General features: G+C 41.7%; 1 protein-coding gene across 1 annotated transcript; it reads left to right on the forward strand.

Moving 5' to 3' along the window:
- Positions 1 to 4263: 4263 nt before the first annotated feature.
- PLA2G12A (phospholipase A2 group XIIA) lies at positions 4264 to 22485 on the forward strand. Its single transcript, XM_040237481.1, has 4 exons — positions 4264 to 9458; positions 15839 to 15915; positions 17094 to 17259; positions 19500 to 22485. The coding sequence occupies exons 1-4, from the start codon at positions 9263 to 9265 to the stop codon at positions 19616 to 19618; spliced, it is 558 nt and encodes a 185-aa protein (XP_040093415.1). The 5' UTR covers positions 4264 to 9262; the 3' UTR covers positions 19619 to 22485.
- Positions 22486 to 23777: the final 1292 nt, after the last annotated feature.

The raw sequence follows: 23777 nt of genomic DNA on the forward strand, positions 1-23777 counted from the left end.
GTACTTTGGCCACCTCATGTGAAGAGTTGACTCATTGGAAAAGACTCCGATGCTGGGAGGGATTGAGGGCAGGAGGAGAAGGGGACGACAGAGGATGAGATGGCTGAATGGCATCACTGACTCTATGGACGTGAATCTGAGTGAACTCTGGGAGTTGGTGATGGACAGGGAGGCCTGGCATGCTGCAATTCATGGAGTCGCAAAGAGTTGGACACGACTGAGCGACTGAACTGAGCTGACTGAACTGATCAACATCGTAAAGACGGAGGTGTACTTTTTCACATAAATATTACCTTTAAAACCTGAGAGCCAGAACCAGTTCTGGATAGATTTCAGTTGTATTAATATGAATGTCCATTTCTACATTTATTCCAAAATCAGTTATTGCCCAGATTTTTTTTCCTTTTAAAAATTTTAGTAAAATAAACATAAAGGTTTTTTGTTTGCTTGCTTTTACCATTTTAACCATTTTGAACTGTGCAGTTCAGTGGCATTAAGCATATTCACATTTTTTATGCCACCATCTCCAGAAATCAGTTTTCTTCCCAAACTGAAACTGCCCCGTGAAGCAATAATTCCTGCTTCCTTCCTATGCTGTCCATTTTTAATTCCTTTTGTCATTGCATGCAAGAGAGCATCTGGAGCCTGGTGGGCTGCCATCTATGGGGTCGCACAGAGTCAGACACGACTGAAGCGACTTAGCAGCAGCAGGAGCAGCAGCCAGTTTGGAGGTTTGTGTGAGGGCTCCTGGTTGCACACCACAGAAGCCAATTCAGTTCAGTTCAGTTCAGTCGCTCAGTCGTGTCCGACTCTGCGACCCCATGAATCGCAGCACGCCAGGCCTCCCTGTCCATCACCAATTCCCGGAGTTCACTCAGACTCACGTCCACTGAGTCAGTGATGCCATCCAGCCATCTCATCCTCGGTCGTCTCCTTTTCCTCCTGCCCCCAATCCTTCCCAGCATCAGAGTCTTTTCCAATGAGTCAACTCTTCACATGAGGTGGCCAAAGTACTGGAGTTTCAGCTTCAGCATCATTTCCTCCAAAGAAATCCCAGGGCTGATCTCCTTCAGAATGGACTGGTTGGATCTCCTTGCAGTCCAAGGGACTCTCAAGAGTCTTCTCCAACACCACAGTTCAAAAGCATCAATTCTTCGGTGCTCAGCTTTCTTCACAGTTCAACTCTCACATCCATACATGACCACTGGAAAAACCATAACCTTGACTAGACCACAGAAGCCAATAGTATTGCTTAAATGAAAAAAAAAAAAAAGATATATTCAAATATATTGTGCAGTTCACAGAATCTCCAAAAAAGCCAGAGTGTTGATTCCCACTGCCACTAGCTTGGGTCCCAGGCTCTATGCCTAGCTCCTACTGCAGAGGCTGGGCACTGGACACTACAGATTGAGCCTTTACCATTACTGCTTCTGTGCATTAGCGTGATCTTCCCTGAAGGTGGTCAACAAACAGAGGTCGCTAGATGTGGAACTCTGCGATCACCACATTTAACCCGAGGAGCTTGGTGGGCTGCCGTCTATGGGGTTGCACAGAGGACATGACTGAAGTGACTTAGCAGCAGCAGAACTCACCAGTTTATAAGGCAGATGGGAAAATAAATTACAAAGCTGCACTTGACTAGTACGATGGTAAGAAACCTCATCGGAGAATCATAAATCAGCTTTAAGAGTCCAAGAAGACTTCCCCAGAGATGAGCTTAATCTGAATTATGGAAGAACTTTCCAGGCAGATACGAACACAAAAGCCCTGTGACTTAAGGAACGAAACTCAACATCAAAGGGATGGAGAGCAGTTCAGCATGACTGGAGCCCAGGGTGCAGCTGAGGAGCTGGAGACGAAGAAAAGGTCACATCAGGGAGGGCCTTGTGTCAAAGAGTTGGCACCAATGAAAGACTTTGGAAAGTTCATGCTGGAGGCATTGCGAAAGATTTTTGGAGGGAGTGAGATGAGGTAGGGAAGAGAGTTAAGAGATAATTGGAATAATCCAAATGAAAAATGATGAATGGAGAAACCAAAGCAGGGCCCCTATAAAGAGAATGGAACTAATTCTAGATACGTTAAGGAGCAAAACAGATGATATCTGGGACACAAGACATATGGCACTAGGGAGAGGGATAGGAGTCTAGGGTAATTCCCAGGTTTTCTCTTGGATAATGAGGTGATCAGTGTTGATACTGATTGCAGAAATAAAGGGAAGAGAGGAATAAAAGTAGGTATAGTCAGGAATATTTTGCTGTCTATGGGAGTCTGGCGAAGATAAATAGTAGGAAAATATAAAGTAGGAAATAAAAAATTCAAAGTCAATCAGAGGTTTGAAAGTAGTCAGAAACCCAACTGAGAGAAATCACACACCTGAATTTATCCTGATGGTCTAAAACCTGCAATTTCACTTAAGTGGATTTCTTTCCATCTTCTCCAGTGCTTCGTCTTTGTGTGCCAAGTAATCTTACATTCTAGCCACAAAGGTCACTTGAAAATCTCTCTCCCTGATTACTATGGTCTGAAAATTTGTGCCCCACTGTGAAAATTAATAAAGGGAAACCTCACTAAAATGCAGTTGGGTGATCAGAGAGGGAAGCTCTCATGAATATGCCTTCTATATATCAATCAATGGCACAGATCTCAACAGGAAGAAACTACTTTGCATTTCCACCAGGAAGTGACACTACTTTACTACCACCAGCAAAAGGAAAAACGATATTCTTCTTGTCTGGTAACAGCTCAGCCAATGAGAGAGTGTCACAAATTGGCCAGTGAAAAGCCAGTATACATCAAGCTCGGAGTTTTCTCCAATGGCCTTTTCATTTATAACAGCCCCCTCCCAACTTCCCAATATCCTCTATAAAAGACTTTCCTTTCCTTTGTTTGCATGTGGACTTGGATATGGTTCAGGACAATTGCATGTCTTGAATTGTAATTCTTTGCTGCTCCAGAATAAACCTGTTTTATTGTGAAAATAACTGGCTGTTTTATTGTTTTACGTTGACCCTCCATACTTATATTTTGAAATTCTAATACCCAGTGTGATGGTATCAGTGCAGTTCAATTCAGTCGCTCAGTCATTTCTGACTCTTTGCGACTGCATGAACCACAGCACGCCAGGCGTCCCTGTCCATCACCAACTGCCGGCTGCTGCTGCTGCTAAGTCGCTTCAGTCGTGTCCGACTCTGTGCGACCCCATTGACGGCAGCACACCACGCTCCCCTGTCCCTGGGATTCTCCAGGCAAGAACACTGGAGTGGGTTGCCATTTCCTTCTCCAATGCATGAAAGTGAAAAATGAAAGTGAAGTCGCTCAGTCGTGTCCGACTTCGCGACCCCATGGACTGCAGCCCACCAGGCTCCTCCATCCACAGGATTTTCCAGGCAAGAGTACCGGAGTGGGTTGCTGTTGCCTTCTCCGACCACCTGCCGGAGTCTACCCAAACTCATGTCCATTGAGTCGGTGATGCCATCCAACCACCTCATCCTCTGTTGTCCCCTTCTCCTCCTGCCCTCAATCTTTCCCAGCATCAGGGTCTTTTCAAATGAGTCAGTTCCTCGCATCAGGTGGCCAAAGTACTGGAGTTTCAGCTTTAGCATCAGTACTTCCAATGAACACTCAGGACTGATCTCCTTTAGGATGGACTGGTTGGATCTCCTTGCAGTCCAAGGGACTCTCAAGAGTCTTCTCCAACACCACAATTCAAAAGCATCAATTCTTCTGTGCTCAGCTTTCTTTAATGGCAACCCACTGCAGTATTCTTGCCTGGAGAACCCCATGGACGGAGGAGCCTGGTGGGCTACAGTCCATGGGGTCACAAAGAGTCGGACATGACTGAGCGACTTCACCTCACCTCACAGCTTTCTTTATAGTCCAACTCACATCCATACATGACTACTGGAAAAACCATAGCCTTGACTAGATGGACCTTTGTTGGCAAAGTAATGTCTCTGCTTTTCAATATGCTGTCTAGGTTGGTCATAACTTTCCTTCCAAGGAGTAAGCGTCTTTTAATTTCATGGCTGCAATCACCATCTGTAGTGATTTTGGAGCCCAGAAAAATAAAGTCAGCCACTGTTTCCACTGTTTTCCCATCTATTTGCCATGAAGTGATGGGACCGGATGCCATGATCTTAGTTTTCTGAATGTTGAGCTTTAAGCCAACTTTTTCACTCTCCTCTTTCACTTTCATCAAGAGGCTCTTTAGTTTTTCTTCACTTTCTGCCATAAGGGTGGTGTCATCTGCATATCTGAGGTTATTGACATTTCTCCTGGCAATCTTGATTCTGGCTTGTGCTTCCTCCAGCCCAGTGTTTCTCAATATGTACTCTGCATATAAGTTAAATAGTGGTATCAGGAAGTGGGATCTTTCAGAGGTGTCTAGGTCATGAGGTTGGAACCCTCTCGAATGAGATTAGTATCCTTATAAAAAAGACCCCAGAGGTCCCATACCTCTTCCACCATTTGAGGACACGGTGGAAAGTCAGCAGTCTACAACCCTGAAAAGGGCTTTCTCCAGAACCCCACCATTCTGGCACCCTGATCTTGAACTTCCAGCCTCCACAACTATGAGAAATAAACTATTGTTGTTTGTAAGTCACCAGTCTATGGTATTTTGGTACAGAAGCCCAAACGTCTGATGGTAGACCTCTCCAAGCAAAGTGCCATTACCTTCAACATATTAAGATTATGGAAGCAGACCTTGTTCACAGATCTGATGCAGCCATTTCTTGTCCTTCACTTCATTTCCAGCTTGAAAACTATCAAACCATTAATTTTTTTAAGGCAGAGGCTAGAACCTAGCACTTGAAAAAGAAAATGTTAGTCGCTGTCATGTCCAATTCTTTGCAACCCCATTGACTATAGCCCTCCAGGCTCCTCTGTCCATGGAATTCTCCAGTCAAGAGCACAGCAGTGGGTTGCCATTCCCTTCTCCAGGGGATCTTCCTGACCCAGGGATCAAACCCAGGTCTTTGGCATTGCGGGCAGATTCTTTACCATCTAAGCCATCAGGGAAGCCCCACCTAGCACTTATTCCCCTTAATTTGAGCCTCTTTTAGACACTAACCTTCCAGCCTTTGCATTGGGTCAAAATTGATCTTTATGGCTGGAATTGTTTCACTACATGGCATTTATTTTTATCATGATAACACTGCTGAGGTCATTTAATGAGACACTGGGAAAGACTAAAAACAAACTTCCCATGATTATTAGCATTTTGTTCATTTTATTTCACACAAGACAAAGAATTACATACTATTCTAGTTTCCAAGCATTCTGAGTTAGTATGTTACATTAAACCCAATACATTTTGCATTCTTACTTCATTAATATCATCATGTACCATGATGTCCATGTCCAGTGAAGAGACCATAAAGGGTTTTTAGAAGGGTATCTGATTGATCTTACTTATAAGTGTACTGGGAAGCTCTCTGTAAAAAATGATGTAGTTGCAGCTGCCCAGAAGTTCCCACTCCAAGGCGTTTAATCATTCAGACAAGAATCAGCACAAAAATAGAATATTTTATATTTTCAGAATTAGCTTTGATAGTTTCACCGTAATTAGTTTCCCTAGTTCCTCTTCCTATTTTTTCTTCCTTGGACTACAACTGTGTTTTGACCCTAGTACCCCACAGAGGTGCTCGTAAAATTCACCAATAACTTCCACGTTATTAAATCCCATGATCAGTATTCTGTCTTCATCTTCCTCCACACCGGTTGAATGGATGCTTCTGTCTCTTTTAGATACACAGGATTGTAGCACTCTCTTGCCGCACTTGGCTGTTTCTTCCTGGTCTCTTCCACTGATTCTTAGTTACTTGATCTTCAGCATCTTAGGCCCTGTTCTGCTTCTCTTTATGTATTCACTTTTTAGAGGATCTCATCTAGTTCCATGGCTTTAAAAGCCATTTCTATGCTGACATTTTCCAAATTTAGTTCCAGCTTTTACCCCATTCTGAACTGTGAATTCAGAATACTCTTCTCAAACATGGTATGCCTGAAAATAATTTTCTAATTTTTCCCTGAAATCTTTTACTTCTGGGATCCTCCCCATTTTAGTTAGTAAGAACTCTCTATCCTTCCCAAAGTCAAAACTTTATTGTCATCCTTGTGTTTTCTCTTTCCATTTTTACTATAGTCACTCCATCAATAAATCCTGTTGGCTCTACCATCAAATTATATCTAGAATGTGACCACTTTTCATACTTCCACTTCTTCCTCCTTGGGCCAAGCCATAATAATATCTTACCTAGTTTATTATGTCTTATCTGGCTTCTTGGCTTCAGTTCCTGCCCAATCCACAGGCAAAGTGTATATAGATAAAACTAGCCATCTGCTAGCAGGAAAGATCTGGAATCCATGGGTTTCCAACTAATAGTATCTGTCACAATAAATACAGGCTTTCCTGATTAGATGAAAGTGTCCTGTAAAGGAGGCTCTTTTCAAACATTCTAGGCTAACTATGGGGTCGAAAAGAGTCAGACACGACTGAGCAACTGAACTGAAGCTAACTAGTTAGAAGAAAAGATGGAAGTGGGTCATCTATAACTATATGATATTATCAATCAGGCCTGGCTTCATGAGCAAGCATCCTGTCCATTTGCACAAGGCCCTGGACTCAGAAGGGTTCCAGACTATATCTCCCATTAACACACTGAAATTCTTAATAATTTTTGAACAAGGAGACCTGGATTTTCACTTTGTGCTGAGCCCTGCATGATCAGCCCTGATTATGTGGCTGATCAGGTGATCAATGCTGTACCGTGGTATCTGACAGCAGGAATTGACAGGAAAAAGCAAATCTTGGAATCACTACAGCAGAACAAGTATCTAATGACTGACTATGAAGAGAAAGTGAAAATAAAACTTAAAATCTTATTTTCTGAGAAGATGGCAGTGATTTCCATGAAGAACATAGTAGAAAAGATTTGTTTGAGAAAAAAAGAGATCTCTATCAGCCAGAGGAAATGGAGTTTGAGGATTTAACCCTTAAGGAAAGCTGAGACAAAGAGGACAAAATCTGAATTCGCAGAGCTGGGGCTGTATTTGTTGTTGTTTAGTTGCCAAGTCATGTCTTTTCAACCTGTAGCCCAACAGGTTTCTCTGTCCACGGAATTTCCCAGGCAAGAATACCTTGCCATTTCCTTCTCCAAGGGATCTTCCCAACCCAGGGATTGAACCCACGTCTCCTGCATTCGTAGGTGAATTCTTTACCACTGAACCCCCTGGGAAACCTGAGGTTGCATTTAGAGTATAAGGAATTAGGTGAGATTACCAGGAATACATCTACAGAAAAGGTATAAAGGAGAGACTTGGGGCACCTATAACAGGGCTGGAACCAGGTAACATTGCTACATTTCGTCTTTTCTTTGTGAAGACTTATTCCTATATCACCAAGTTTCTCGGAAAGAACCAAGCCTGGTCAAGGGAGCTAGGTGGGACCTCAGAGGTACTGTAGGATAACACCCACACTTTAGAGATGAGAAACCAAAGCTTCAGAAAGCAGACCAAAAAAGAACTCTGTTTCCTTTTCCCAGCTGTTGAAATGTGCTGTCCAAAAATTAATTAAAAAAAAAAACTTTGACCTCTTGTGACGGCAGAAAGAGGTCTTGGGAATTTGCTGGCAGTCCGTGGTTAGGACTCTGTTCTCATTCCGCAACTGGTGTGAAAGAGGCCTTGATTTGACTGGATCCTATCACATGACTTCTCTGTAGGCACTTCAACTCCCCTACTGTAAAAAGGTTAATACCCCTCAAGCACGTTTCTCCTCTTCCTCCACTGTGGTTCGAGTTGATCACAGCCCTGAGGTTCCTGGCTGAGCATCTGAAGGCAGAGTTAAGCCTGGCTGCTCCCCAGTAACCTAGCTTTGGGGTAGGCTCATAGGTCAGCCGGGGAGAGACGCCCTTTTCTGGTTCTAATTCGTCCAAAGGCTGTATTCCTGGAAAAGTGTTGTTTTGAGTGTAAGAGAGCGAGTCCGTGAAGTGCCTGGCACAGAGTAAGCTCTAAATATAGACACATACAATTTTTATGAACTCTGCATTGCACATTTATTATAAACTCATGAAGCTTAACAAACACAAAACGCCAAGCTAGAATTATTGGTGTAATTCTTACTAAGGTCACATCCATTCTCAACACTTGCAGTATTACCCTGGATCTTATTGTAAAATTCTTGCAAACTGCCAGAATACTAAAATAACTAGGTATTTATAGCTCTGGTAAAAAACTACTGCAATTGTTATTCAGGATTCTGCACTGCGCTGGGATTGAAAATACAGGGAAACGTCACTGGAGCCATGAAGCCACACCATATCTTCAGTAGGAAAATTGTGTGTGTGTGTGTTTTTAATGCTTTCAAGTTTATGGTATGGCTTCTTCCCTATTACGGAAGAAAACTCAGGGTTTTTATTGTCAAACCATTTTCTTCTACAATTTCTCAACCAGCATCTACATTTGTCAGCCAGGCACCACAGGGCCTGGGTTAACATGGTCCAGTCCCCATCCCCCAACCGCGGCCACCGCAGTCCAAGAAGACCGGTGAGGACCAAGACCGCGAGATGCGAATCTGAACTCTCATCATCCCATGTATCACGCAGAATCGCGGTTTCAAACCCCACATTCAGCTGGCCCCCTCGCGACGCTCTCTGCAAGGGACTACTCGGGCTTGTTTCTCCGACGCTGTCTACACCCTGAATAGCTTGTAGCTCGGCTCGGGATGGCTGGGCCGCACGCCCCCAAGTCCGAGGGTCACGGGGGTTCACCACCTCACTACACCCTTCAATTACCCGAAGAGCTTTCAAAATATAACAATGCCCACTGACTCCGGGATGAACTTAATCAGCCTGTCTGGGATGTGGCGCCCGGCATGGTATTTAGTTAGTACAACCAACCCCTAAGGTAGTACTAACGAGCACCAGGTGGTACCGCCTGCCTGGCCACTCGGGAGAACCTCGCGAGCAGGGAGGCAGCCGCGGTCACTCGCCTTCCCACCTGCCCCGCGCTCTGACGCACCACGCTCCGCGCAGGCGCACAGCGCAGCGGCCGGCCCGGCTCCGCGCGTGCGCTTCGCCCGGCGTCTCCGCCGCGGCACGGTCTCCCGGCGGGAGAGCTCATTGCGCGCGGCGAGCCCCGCCTCCCAGCCGGGCGCGGGGCGTGGGCATGGAGCCGGCCGCCGCTGCCTAGTCCCGGGCCCGCGCCGCTGCCTGGGGCGCCCCGACGTCTCCGTGGGGTGGGCCGGGCGCGGCCTGGCGCTGCGCGGATGGCCCTGCTCGCCGTCCTCCTGGTCCTCTTCTTGACCGCCGCTGGGAGGTGCCAGGAGCAAGCCCAGACCACCGACTGGAGGGCCACCCTGAAGACCATCCGGAACGGCGTTCACAAGATTGACATGTACCTGAACGCCGCCCTGGATCTCCTGGGAGGCGAGGACGGGCTCTGCCAGTATAAGTGCAGTGACGGTGAGGGGGACCCCAGGCCCTGCGGGGCCCATGCGTTCGGGGCTGTTGGGGGGACTGGGGTCGTGGAGGTGTGAGATGCCCGGCGAACCTTGTCGGTGTCTTTCTGGCCCTGGATTAGAAAAACGTAAGCACCCCTAGGATCTTGCCGTTCTTGTGATTGAGCAACCTGCTGATAAGTTCACACATTGCTTTTAGAATGTGAGAGGTCGCCTGAGAGTACTCTGCATTCTGTTTCATTGCATCTGAATTACATTTTTTTTTTTTTTTTGCAATTGCATGATGACGATTGCCTAAGAGCTTAGTGACATACGCTTCATGGGGATGGAGTGAAACAGGCTGATTTTAGAGCCTTTAAGTTAGCTGACTATGCAAAACATACGGAGAATTTTCAAGTCATGCTGTTTTATGATAACTTTTTCAAGAATTGGTTTAAGTTTTAAAGCTACAGAAAATAAATTGCGACCTTTGTACAGACTTTGGTGTACTTTATTGTTGAGAAAGAGTTCCGATTGACTCTTCTAGAACGATTCTATCAATACTTGACGGGAATTTTCTTTCTTTAGATGTCAATGACCTGCCTTCTCATTGTTGGTTGCTGTTGATATTATTCTTTTGATTTACTTTTTCATATTTTTAAACTTGAATTCTGTTTGAATCTGAGAACTTGTTTGGTGTCATTGTTGGTGATAACTTGGTATTTCAGGCAGAGATCTTTCTTTTGAAGCCCTTGACTTTTTTGAATGCCTAATGCTATAATTGTTCAGATGAGGTACTTGGGCTCCTTTTTTGAAATTCAGAATGCTAAGAGTAATTGGGAGACCATGTTTCCCATATATGTGGACAAGTGTGGGGCCTAGTTAATTTCAGGTTTGGCAGCTTACAGTAAAAGGCAGCTCGGTGACTTTAGTGGTAAAACTGAACTATACATAGGTGAATTTAAAGGGACTCGGTCATGTGAAAGCATGATGTAACATGCAGTCATAATTTCTGCTTTTCTGTTAATGGAGGTAAAGAATGAATTGTATGTTGTATGCTATGAACTGCTAAATATCATTCCTTCTTAAACGTATGCCTGAATGCTACTACTTGTATTCAATCAGAAAAGGTGTTTTTGTCCTTTTAGAGCTTGTTAGGAATAAGAGAGTAGCATGAAGATTAAATGGTTGCTTTTCTGGAGACAGACGTCACCGTTTTACTTAGTCATCCCCATTCATTAAACAAATATTTGAGAGCCTGGTTTATGTCAGGTGTTCCACCAACTGGAGATTTGGCAGTGAACAAAACCGACAGAAAAATGGGGGGGAAATGTGAAATAAAACTGACAGAATCCGTGTCCATGGCGCTTACATTCTGGTGCGGAGAGACAGTAAACTGAAAACTAAAATGAGCCAGGTCTGCAGTGCGTCGAGGGCTGAAGTGTTCCAGCACTTCCAGAATAGTGCAGCAAGGAGCCAACGGTGGTGGTGGTGGGAGGTGGTTAGTTTACTTTTTTAAACAGGTTCAGGGAAGGCCTCACTGATGAGATACTACTTTAGAAGAAGTCTAAAATGGTGAAGGCGACACTGTGATGAGCTAGGGAAAGAACAATCCAGGCAGAGGGGACAACAAGCGTAAAGCACCGGAATTGAAGGGCCGGGCAAGGATGCCTCTGTAGGTTTTGGCCTGAGCCAAAGGAAGGATGTAGCTGCCATTTACTGAGAGAGGAAAAGTTGGAAGGATCAGTCTTCATAAATTGATGATGAGCCAAGGGTTCTAAAGTTTATTACGTTTAAAATGTCTCTGAAGTTAAATGGATGCTATTCTTTTTCTTTTAACTTGTTGTATATTGGAGTATAGCCGATTAACAATGTTGCCGTAGATTCAGATGGACAGTAAAGGGACTCAGCCATACATGTATATGTATCCATTCTCCCCCAAACTCCCCTCCCATCCTGGCTGCCACATAACGTTGAGCAGGGTTCCCTACGCTGTACAGTAGGACCTTGTTGGTTAGACATTTTAAACATAGCAGTGTGTAAATGACCATCCCAAACTCCCTAACTATTCCTTCACCCTGCCCTTTCCTCCAGCAACCATATATTGTTCTCTAAGTCTGTGAATCTGTTTCTGTTTTGTAAATAATTTCATTTGTATAATTTCTTTTTAGATTTCACGTATAAGGGGTGTCTAATTCTCCTTATCTGTCTGACTTCGCTCAGTGTGACCATCTCTAGGAGCCATGGATACTCTTCTTACTAAAAATATTGTTTTAATCTTCCTTTTTACTTAAACCTCTTCCACATCCTCACTAAATTTACTGTTTAGAGCAAAGTTGCCACCGTAAAAAACACAAATGAACTTGAGAATTTAGGAAATGGTATGTTTCAGTGAAAATCGTTTTGTGTCTTAGTAAGTACTGTCTGCTCATAGGACTCAGAGGCTCCAAATCACCAAATTAATAATTCTGCCATGATGAAAATTGTTCTTTAATTGCTATTACTCAAGAAGTCTCCCTGGAACAGTGTTTCAGCCTTTCCTATATTTTGAAATGTGAGTGATCTTATCAGAACCAAATAGAAACAGATAAATCTCAAAGCTAGAGGAGCATGGTAATTAAGGGATGTAACAATAAAAGACATGGCGCCCCACTCCAGTGTTCTTGCCTGGAGAGTCCCGTGGACGGAGGAGCCTGGAGGGCTGCTGTCCATGGGGTCGCACAGAGTCGGACACGACTGAAGTGACTTAGCATGCACGCATGCATTGGAGAAGGAAATGGCAACCCACTCCAGTATTCTTGCCTGGAGAGTCCCAGGGACAGAGGAGCCTGGTGGGCTGCCGTCTGTGGGGTCGCACAGAGTCAGACACGACTGAAGCAACTTAGCGGCAGCAGCAATAAAGAAGTCAAGGGAGCCTTTAAAACAAAACAAAAAAAGACTTAATGGCGGAAGAGGTGTTGAATTAAAGGGGACAGATTTGTTGCATTCATTTATCTTTGCTCTGTGGAAAGAACTCTGAGGAGTGAGTTCTAGTACATAAATAGATTGGCCAGGAGCAGGGATGGCGTTTCTCTGTTAATTGCAACAAAGGTGTAGGATACGTGCACAGATACTGCTTGGGTTAATGTGCAAGTTCTCTTCTCATTCCTTGCTTTTCTCAGTGAAGAAGGAATAGAAGTAATCTGCTGAGTGAGAAGGTGGGAATGAAAATGTTGGTAGTTGTTGTTTAATTGGTCAGTGATGTCTGATTTCTTTTTCAACCCCATGGACTGTAGGCCACCAGGCTCCTCTATCCACAGGATTTTCCTAGGAAGAATACTGCGGTGGGTTGCCATTTACCCAGGAAGTATTGGAGATTGAAGAAAATAGGAGAGTGAGTGTACTGGGGGTGGGGGGTGGGGAGTGGCATTAGGGCCTTTTGGAGATTAATAATCAGAAATTTAAATTCTCAAGTGTTGGAGAAAACAGGTTGGAGTTCTGTACTGTGCTTCCTACAAAAGGCAGTAGTAAACTTTCTGAGAGAGAAGGCAATGGCAACCCATTCCAGTACTCTTGCCTGGAAAATCCCATGGGCGGAGGAGCCTGGTGGGCTGCAATCCATGGGGTTGCTAGGAGTCCGACACAACTGAGCGACTTCACTTTCACTTTTCACTTTCATGCATTGGAGAAGGAAATGGCAACCCACTCCAGTGTTCTTGCCTGGAGAATTCCAGGGATGGGGGAGCCCGCTGGGCTGCCCTCTGTGGGGTCGCACAGAGTTGGACACGACTGAAGCGACTTAGCAGCAGCAGCAGCAAGCTTTCTGAGACCCAACAGCCTTCCCCTTATGCCTCTCATCTGTTTCAGTGTCTTTCAGGTGAAAGACATTGGTCTGTTATTAAAACAAATTAAGAAAAATATGTAGAAAAGAACTATCATTGTCTTAGTCCAGGTGGATCTTTAGATTTCAACTGCCCATACAGATGATAAAATGTAAAGCATCAAGATAAGAGCAGCTGTTGAGTTAAAAAATGAGATCAGTGAATAGTATTTGTGTGTAGTTGTGCTAAGTGGGTTTGATTTGTTTTTAAAACTCTTATTCATAGCCCATTTTCCTGTTAGCTTTCTGTACAAAAATGCTGAGAAATTATCATTAGTAATTTCTGGTTATGTATTTTGGGAGACAGTGACCGCAACGCATTATGGATTTTGGGTTTGACTCATGTTGTTTCTTCTGCTGTTGAGTTTTTACTTGCACTGTGTATTAGTCTGCTCAGGTTGATATAATGAAATACCACAGACTGGGTGATGTAAACAACAGGAGATTATTTCTTACAGTTCTGAAGGCTAAAAAGTCAGAGATAAGGGTTGAGCCAACCCTTCTGTATGGTGAGGAGAGGTCTTGGCTTGCAGACCTCAGCCTTCGTGCATGGTGGAGGCGGGGAGTGCAAGGAAAGCAAGTTCTCTGGGCCTCTTCTTAAAAGGGTACCAATCCTGTTGTGAGGCCCCTTCCCTTGTGACCTTGTCTAAACATAATTACCTCCCAAAGAACCTATCACCAAATGCATTGATAGTTAGGGCTGCAGCATATAAATTTGGGTGTGGGGAAACACAGTTTAATTCATAGCACTTAGTAAAAACTGGCACCCAGTAGAAATGCTAAGTACTTTAAATGTTCAGCAGCTTATAATACCATTTATAACAACATTTAAATAGTATTAATACAGTTGTAATTTGGTATCCATATCAAAGTAACCTTTTTTTCTTTTTTTTAAACTCTTCTCTTTTATTTATTTAAAAAATTTAGAATTTTACATTTGAGTATAGTTGCTTTACAGTGTTGTGTTAGTTTCAGGTATACAGCAGAGCTATTTAGTGTTAGTTTCAAGTATACAGCAGAGCTATTTAGTTATTGTCATTGTTCAGTCGCCAAGTCATGTCTGGCTCTTTGTGACACCATGAACTGCAGTATGTGGCTTCTCTGTCCATCACTGTCTCCCTGAGTTTCCTTGAACTCACATGCATTGAGTCAGTGATGCCATCCAGCCATTTCATCCTCTGTTGCCCCCTTCTCCTCTCGCCCTCAGTTTTTCCCAGCATCAGGGTCTTTTCCAGTGAGTCAGCTCTTTGCATCAGGTGACCAAAGTATTGAAGCTTCAGCTTCAGCACCAGTCCTTCCAATGAATATTCAGGGTTGATTTCCTTTAGGATTGACTGGTTGGATCTCCTTGTAGATCCAAGTCTCAAGAATTCTCTAGCACCACAGTTTGAAAGTGTCAGTTCTTCGGTGCTCAGCCTTCTTTATGGTCCAGCTCTCACATCCATGCTTAGTTATACAGGTACATATATCTATTCTTTTTCAGATTCTTTTCCCATATAGATTATTGCACAGTATTGAGTGGAGTTCCCTGTGTTGTTCCATAGGTGTGGGTTGATTATTTTACAAATAGTAGTATGTATATGTTAATCCCAACCACCTAGTGTATCCCTCCCCCAACACCTTTTCCACTTGGTAACCATAAATTCGTTTTCTAAGTCTGTAAGTATTTCTGTTTTGTGATTAGATTGATTTGTACCATTCATTTAGATTTCAGATATAAGTGATATGTCTTTCTCTGTCTTACTTCACTTAGTACGATAGTCTCTAGGGCCATCCATGTGGCTGCAGATGGCATTATTTCATCCTTTTTTATGGCTGAGGAATATGCCATTGTATTTACACACCACATCTTTATCCATTCATCTGCTGATAGACATTCAGGTTGTTTCTCAATGGTAAAGAATCGGCCTGCAATTTAGGAGATGCCAGTTCTGTCCCTGGGTTGGGAAGATCCCCTGGAGGAGGAACTGGCAACCCACTCCAGTATTCTTGCCTGGGAAATCCCATGGACAGGGGAGCCTGACAGACTACAGTCGATGGGCTCGCAAAGAGTCCCAGACGACTGAGCAACTAACACACACACAGTAGTTATGACGGTTTGTGTGCAATGGAACAGTGATTGAGGTTGCTAAGATACAGTTCTTGCCCTGTAGATTTTAACCTAAAAATATAAGCATTAGAACGTGCAGGAAAATAGGTTGGATTTATGTGTCATACATATGGACCCTGTCTGGCCTGTAAGCTCTGAAATAGAAGTCCAGAATAAGGATTTATATGTGCGTATGGTGTAGAATTACAAATAAACTGTCAGAACACTTTATGAACTGCCATCTATGTGTACATCTATACATTTGTACATGTTTTGCTTGAGAAGTAAAAATAATTTGGTAGACAAATCAGCATTTTTAATGCTCATCCAATTTAACACATATTCACTTATGTCAGCATCAAACAGTAAATATTTCCAAGTCTAGTCCAGCATATTGTAAACTGTGTGTTTTCTAACATATTTGAAAATTAATTTTTATAACATTTGTATTTTATAGGATCTAAGCCTTTCCCACGTTATGGATATAAACCCTCCCCACCCAATGGATGTGGCTCCCCACTGTTTGGTGTTCATGTAAATATTATCTTTTATTTGTAAGTTTTTATGATTGGTAGTCTTTGTAACACTTGATAAACCATGAGTGTGTTCTCAGGTTCAGAAATAATTTTGTTTGTTACAATAGTGATCTTTTATAACTATAACACAATAAGTTCTAATGAAACTAAATAATGTAAAAATCATGTTTTTTTTTCTAATCCTGTAGATGTTAATACCATTTAAATGATATTTCCTTTATGTCACAAATATGATTGAAAAGTTTGGAGTATAAAAGTAACACTACTTAGGATGAAAAAGTATAGGAAAGCATAGTATTGTATGTGTTGAAACTAGATTGAGTGGGATAGCTGTGTGTTTGTTATAAGGGAGGCTGAATCTGAGCCAGTATTATGGGAAGAAAATGTTTTATGAAAGTGATTCCTGGACACAAAGGTTTTGCATATAAAATTCAAAATAGTTGAAGATAACTATGAATTCAAAGGAATAATAGTATCTTTAGGGAATTGGTGAACACTTAAAGATTAAACATAAAAACCAAAAAAAAAAAAATTCAGTTGTAGGAGCTTAGACGTTGTCAGTGACATTTCATAAAAAGGACATTGTATTGAGAATCTGCCTGCAATGCAGGAGACCCAGGTTCTCTCTCTGGGTCAGAAGATCCCCTGGAGGAGGGCATGGCTACCCACTCCAGTATTCTTGCCTGGAGAATCTCATGGACAGTGGAGCCTGACGGGCTACAGTCCATGGGGTTGCAGAATTGGATGCAACTGAGTCAATAACACTAACATTGTATTGAGGGAGGAGGCACAAAATACTTTGGAATGGCCAAAAATCATACTTGTGTAGCCTCTGCAAAAATCTTCTAAAGTTCTTATCTTTATCTTTTTGTTTTTAAAACTATGTTTTAAGTCTTGGAAATTGTGTTTGCTATCAGCAGATGACTGCAAATACTATAAGATGGTAAAATAGGCAGCTTTGGGGCATGGTTTCGAGGGAGAGGACGCAGTAACATGGGGGGTGCAAGCGAGAGTAATGGAGAGAGATTTAACCTGAAAAACACTTGGAGGCAGAAACAAATTTTGAAAATTATCTATACAACAGTATTGTCTTTGATTTCTAAGTCTCTTTGAATGTACTACTTCAGAGAAAGGTTGAATTTCATCAGCAGTAATCCATCCAAATATCGCTTTCAGCTTAACATCGGCATCCCTTCCCTGACGAAGTGCTGCAACCAACACGACCGGTGCTATGAGACCTGCGGCAAAAGCAAAAACGACTGCGATGAGGCATTTCAGTCTTGCCTGTCCAAGATTTGCAGAGATGTGCAGAAAACACTGGGGCTGGCTCAGCACGTGCAGGGTAAGGCTGATTTCATGCGATGGGGGTGAGTGTGTGTTAGTATCAGATTTACTGACAGGAATCTCTCACTCTGTATTACCTTATCTGTTGTGACATAGTCCTATCAATTTGCCGAGATGATTTTGTCATCTAAAATGATTTCCAGTCACGGAAGCAAAAAGTGGTAGGAAACCTTGGGAGGAGGGTGTGTGAGGCGGAGAAGAATTCATCCAAGATCTTATGCCTTGTAGTATAGTCCTAATTATCCAGAGCCTGAAGTTTGAAACTCTGGATCCAGTGAAGTTTCCAGTATAGCACAGTGGATTTGGAGTAGGAAGTTCCAAAGGTTTGCATCTTAACTCTGTCTCTGTGTTGGGAAGGTCCTCAAACCCACCCCCAGGCTCAGTGATTTGCTAAGTAGCTTCACGGGGCTCAGCGTGTAGTCCTGTTCATGGTGATGGTTATTGCAGAGTCAGCAAAGATGACTAGGTGTTTCAGTATCCTCATTTATAGAATGAGAATGATAAAACCCATCTTGTAGAGTTGTCATAAGGGTAAAATGAGCTATTTGTAGAAATACACATTGCTGTACAAATACCAGTAGTTAACAAGATTTTTTTTCCATTGACAAACCAAAGAATATAGCATACACTGAAATAACAAGAGGAAGGGCAATAAGAAGAGGCAGGAAAGGAAATTGCCATTTTTAAGCACTTTCCATAAGATACCGTGCTAGATACTTGAGACATGTTTTCATTGATGTTCACAGAAACCCAAAGTACTAGTTGGCATTATGCCCCTTTCTAAAGGAAGGAAACTGAGGTTCAGAGAGAAGTAACTTGTCCCAAGTTACATACATCTGTCTACTCCAGTATTCGCCAAGTCTCAGAGGTGTCTTGGATTTTGAAATCCTATTATTAGTAATAACGAGGAAGTAATAAGGAGGAAATCTTTGTTCCAAGTGAAGCTTGAACTCTCTCTGAATCCCTTTAAATGCTTTTGGCTAAGGTAAACTAGTTGTCCAGCTGAAGCACAGATACATGCCATTTCTGCTTTCTGACCAAAGGATATACTAATGTTAAATGATGAAACCAGTTTCCTTTCAATCTCCTATTTAATAATCATAACCTTTACACTTCTGCAGTTAGTTGTATTCCTGAATGGCACAGTCTTTTGGAAACTTTGAAAATGCCAAGAATTTGTAATGAAAAGTTTCTTTCTTAACCTGAATGTTGGAAACTAGAAGTATTTGAATAACTAAAAATCACTCTGTGCCATGTCTCTGTAAGTATATTAAGATAATCTTGGACTTCCCTGGTGGTGCAGTGGATAAGAGTCCGCCTGCCAATGCTGGGGACACAGGTTCGGTCCCTGGTCTGGGAAGATCCCACATGCCACAGCTAGCGCCTGTGCTCTAGAGCCCGTGAGCCACGGCTACTGAAGCCTGCTTGCTCTAGAGCCCATTCTGGGCTACAGGAGAAGTCACTGCAGTGAGGAAAGCCCAAGCACCACCACAAAGCACAGCCCCCACTCCCTGAGACTCAGGAAAGCCCGTGCACAAAAGTGAAGACCCAGTGCAGCCAAGAAAATTTTTTTTTTAATGTTAAAAAAATAGATTATCTTACCTGTGGGTACTAGGTTTCTTAGAATAAAAGAAGTTAAATCTATTGTCTTTTCTTACAGTCTTTCAAAAAATTAAGAATTCCCACCAGAGGAAAAACACCTTCGATTCCTGTGTTTCCCCTCCCTAGCCATATTTGGATATTGGTCAGAGAGAGAGATTGAGGTCTATTTACTTTAAGCATCTTAAATGTGTGACCATTAAAAGCTATTGGCTTATAATTAAGTGTTTTGAGGTGTCTCCATTTTTAATCCTCATTTTTTTCTGCACCTAAAAGTCACTCCTTAAAGTGCAAACTGAAGTGTTATCAGGCTTCTCTGTTAATGGTATTTTTCAGATACAAGGGAAATTAACAGTGATGAGCTTATCAGTGCTACTGAGAGAGACTCATAGTCTGGTACAAAAAGTTGGGTTGAATAGTTGCATGCAAAGAAAACATACAGGTGAAGAGGCTGAAATGAAAGTCTGTGTATGTATGTCTATGTGACTAGTTTGCGAGAGCTTGGGAAGACGTTCACCTAAATAGGTTTAAGTGCCCACCAAAGCTGTGCCTGACACTGGGCTGAAACATGTAATATATGTGAAGAGTGAGTGATGCTTTGCAGTTGCCCAACAGTGACGGCACTTTCTTACTTTGCAGCCTGTGAAACCACCGTGGAACTCTTGTTTGACAGCGTTATACACTTAGGCTGTAAGCCGTACTTGGACAGCCAACGAGCCGCGTGTAGGTGTCGCTACGAAGAAAAAACCGATCTTTGAAGAAGATGCTGCCAAGTGGTGACAACAGATGAGGACAGAAGAAGATAACCTTTGACAAAGAGCTAATGGTTTTACAGCCTGAAGTTGCCTTATTTTTGTGAAAGGATTATTTTAAGACCTTACTTTGACATTAAAACTTCAAACTAAAGAAACAAATGCAGGTTATCTTCTCAGACGTTGCTGCCTTAGTGTGCCACATTGTCTTGACCGGTCACCGAATTCGGTGCATGTTAAGGGGAGAATTTTTTAAAGAAAGAGTATGACTTGATTTTCACAACTGTATTTACCAAAAAATAAGGTCAAACGTGAAATTCATGATAAGGTATGTTCAACATTATCTTATTTGGAAATATGGTGAAGTCTTCCCTTAGAAGTGTTTGTTTTCCATAAAATTTAAAATATACATATATGCCCAAAAGGAGCTGACTTTTATTTTTGGTCTTTTAATTAACACATACTATACAGTTTTTCCATAGCCCACTGAAACATAATGAATAAGCCACATTTCTGTGAATGATGGGACTAGTCACAAGGACAAGGGTATGTCTGTTTCTCTTGTAAAATTGGAACCATCTGCTGGGACCTCTTAGGAAGCAAAACTAGGATATCTGGGTATTAATGTAATGTGCCTATAAGATGACGTGAACAAAATTCAGAAGCGTAGCCATTCCCATTTTATGAACCACTCATGACAAATGCCATATTTTGCTATAATCTTTGCCTATTGGAGAAAAGATGGATTCAGTAAGACAAAATGATGAGTTGTTTAACACACATCAGAGCAATATAATCTATTATGCTTTGGTATTTACTCCTTAGTACTTGGTCTTCATAATAATTTTGGGGATATTTTTAAAAAGACCATAAACCTTTTACTAATAGTGGCCTTAACAAAATTGTTCTTGATATTGTTGGGGTTTTTTTTTTTTAAGTCTTTAACTGTGGAATCAAAAGAGATGGAAAAACAAGATAGAAAAAACTGTCTTTTATAGAGCTCAATTTATGCTGAAAATTATTGACACACATTTAAGAGCAAATTCCAACTTTAGCTGCCTCTGAAAATCTCTTCAGCCCCTTGGAAAGCTCAGCTGTGTCCCTCTAACATTCTTTGCTTACCACTGACTGTTGACTTTCCCTAGCCCAAGCTGTGTGTGTCTTCTGGGTAACCTATGGCCAAAGTTATTAAGATAAACCACTTGGAAAGTCAGAGAAAGATAATACCAGGGGAAATGGTTCTTTTTAAATCATTGGGAACTAAAATATGTTTTGGAAAAAGACCACATTTCCTAACTTGGAATATATGTCATTGCTAAGAACTTGATAGCTTTCCCAACTGAGATAATGGCGCTCTTCTGCTAACAGATACCCTCTATTAAACAAAGCAAGTGTGTCCCTCAGGGCTAAGTAAGCAAACTAGACTCCAGTCAGCAATATTTGACCAGGTAGCTTTAAACTTACAATAGATTCATGGATTTTCTTGGCAACCTTGGCTTTCTCAAGAGGACAAAGTCAGAATGTCTTTGTAAAATATTTAATTCATTATCATAAATGTACAGATATCAGCAGAAGCAGCTTTTATGTTCAGATTTTTTAAAAACTTGTCTAGGAATAATTTTAGATTTACCAGAAAGTTGCCAAGATAGTAAAGAGGCTTCTCATGTACACTTTATCCCTAATGTTAACTAAGGAGCCAACATTGGTTGATTCTATTAATGCAACTCTAGACTTTATTTGACTTGCATTAGTTTTTCCACTAATGGCATTTTTCTTTTCCACGATCCACTCTAGGATACCACACTGCAGTTAGTCATCATGTCTAATTAGCCTCTAGTCTGCGATAGTTCCTCTGTCTTTCCTTGTTTTTCACAACCTTGACAGTTTTGAGAAGTACTGGTCAGGTGTCCTGTAGAATGTCCCTCAATTTGGGTTAGTCTTTCCTTGTGTTTGGACTAGGGTTATAGATTTTTAGGAAGAAAACCAAGAGTTGACCAGTTCTTCTCATCAAATCATATTGGTAGTTGATTGTTACCAGCTCGTTAGGTTAACTCTAGACATTTGGTTAAGGTAGTAATCGTTAGTTTTCTCCACTCTAAAGTTACTATTTTTCCCTTCCTATGCTTCTGTTCTTTGGAAACCAGTCACCAAGTCCTGGTTGTGGTAGGTGGGGGATGGGCAAGATTACATTCCACATTTTGATAAGGGATTTTATTTAGATATACTACTTGAAATTCTTGTTAATCTCCCCCTCACCCACTTAATATTCAGTTATTTGTATTGGTATGGATTCATGCTTATTTCTTTTGTACTCTGGGTAATATATACAAATCCTTCCAGCTTGGCTCTTGGGAATTAGGTCAGGTTGACTCTGTATGTCTTTGATCTGCACCTTCCTTTTAACTTTTGAGCATCTCCATACTTTCTAGCCAGAAAGTAGGAAAGTTGCTTCAGGCTCATCTTCTATATTCCCCGCCCCAGCACTAGAATCAGCATCTTTTCAAAGGTTACTTTGATTGAAGAATGGTTTCCAATGGCACTTAGAAACCAAGATCTGGACAGTGGATAGCTTGTTTCTACTGGGGTGTCATTGCTTCAAGACCCTCCCACCAAACAGAGCTAGGAAATATATGTATACTAACCCATGTACATACCTGTAATTACTTATGTGTATATATATATATATATTAAGCTGCCTTCGCTTGAATTCTGTACAACAGGGCATATATTTAAGTTTTAAGGATGGTATTTTCCTTATCTACAGAATACATTAATGAAAAAACAAAATCACATGCCAAAAAACTAGCTTTTAGCAGCTGTTTGCAAGACATATATTGATATTTTAAAATAATAAAACTATATTGCCTTCAAACAATGCCTGTCTTTTTAAAGTCTTTTGACTCACCTCTTCCAGGGACAGATATGGCTGTACTCATTTCATAGGTGGAGAAACCGAGGTACAAAGACGTTGCAGTGAAGACAATTAAAATACAAGGGCAAAAGCAAACCCATCTTTTTGAGCAGGCTTTCTTCAGTGACCCCCCAGAATAGTCTAGACTAGTAGTACTAATTAAAAGGTAGTTTTGTTAGCTTATAACTACTTCTCCCTAAAGTGAAAATGTGCTGTTTCTGTCAGTATGGACAGAAGTGCAAGATTGTCAGGTCAAAATGGTCATTTTATGTACAAAACAGGAATAACATCTAACAAGGTGAAGATAATGGAGTCTTTCTGTAAAAACAACTCTTTTTAGTAAACGGGCTTTATTAACCTTTGGGAGTAGAATGAAACCGATTAGGTAAGGACCCTTCCACACAGGTAACGCTGCCCGCTGTGTATTCAAGTCTCGTAGAACACCTGGCTCTAATGTTTGAAAGAACCCCCTTAGTTTGCTGTTTTGCCTCCGAGTGTTGGTTCAACCAGTATATGAAAAAGAGCTAAATGAAGAGTTACCAATCAAAATAACTAAAACTAGACCAACAGTGTCATCTTTGCATTCAGGCTGCAGTGATGTTATGCTTTGGTTTGGTCTCAGGCTTAATTTGGTTTCCAAAACATCCTTCGGTCTCCTTGCTGACTACTTAACAATGTTTGTCTTTGTTGGCTCTCAAATGTAGGAATCAGAATTATAAAAATTCGGTATTGCTATGATTTGTATAGGAAAAAACAAGGTTTAGTGGGAGTAAACACTGAAAAAAGAAAGGCCACATTTTAAGTTTTAGAATTCCCTCTGAATTTAACTTTAGCCCATATATTTCATTCCTTGGATAGGTAACAGTTGACTAAGAGCTTCAGTTTCAGTAAATTCTGTAAAAGTGACTATTTATAATGGCAAGAATCAAGCTATCCTGTCAGGTAACTTTTGGTCTTTAGTATATCTTAATTATTTTAATAATAGGGATTTGCTATGAGTTCTTTTTTTTCCTTCTATGAGAAGGACGAGATTGCTCGGTAGAATTCTAATCCGTCTATGTCTCAAATGAGAGCATGCTGCACAGTCACTGGAGGGCTTGTTAAAATATACTCCTGGACCCCACCTGCAGTTTCTCATCCATAATGTCTGACTGTATAGGTCCCAAGAGTTTGCATTTCTAGTACATTCCCAGATGATGTGGATACTGCTGGTTCAGAGGCCACAGTTTAAGAACTGTCTAGATAATCTTCAGT

Source organism: Oryx dammah, unplaced genomic scaffold (assembly GCF_014754425.2).
Source record: "Oryx dammah isolate SB20612 unplaced genomic scaffold, SCBI_Odam_1.1 HiC_scaffold_3, whole genome shotgun sequence".
In the NCBI taxonomy this organism is placed as follows: domain Eukaryota; kingdom Metazoa; phylum Chordata; class Mammalia; order Artiodactyla; family Bovidae; genus Oryx; species Oryx dammah.

What these genes read in the sequence shown, in the direction of transcription:
- PLA2G12A (XM_040237481.1), top strand. Translation starts at nt 9,263, where the DNA reads ATGGCCCTGCTCGCCGTCCTCCTGGTCCTCTTCTTGACCGCCGCTGGG. An exon ending in CCAGTATAAGTGCAGTGACG is followed by an intron (nt 9,459 to 15,838) that starts GTGAGGGGGACC and finishes TGTATTTTATAG; the next exon opens with GATCTAAGCCTTTCCCACGT. An exon ending in GCTGGCTCAGCACGTGCAGG is followed by an intron (nt 17,260 to 19,499) that starts GTAAGGCTGATT and finishes CTTACTTTGCAG; the next exon opens with CCTGTGAAACCACCGTGGAA.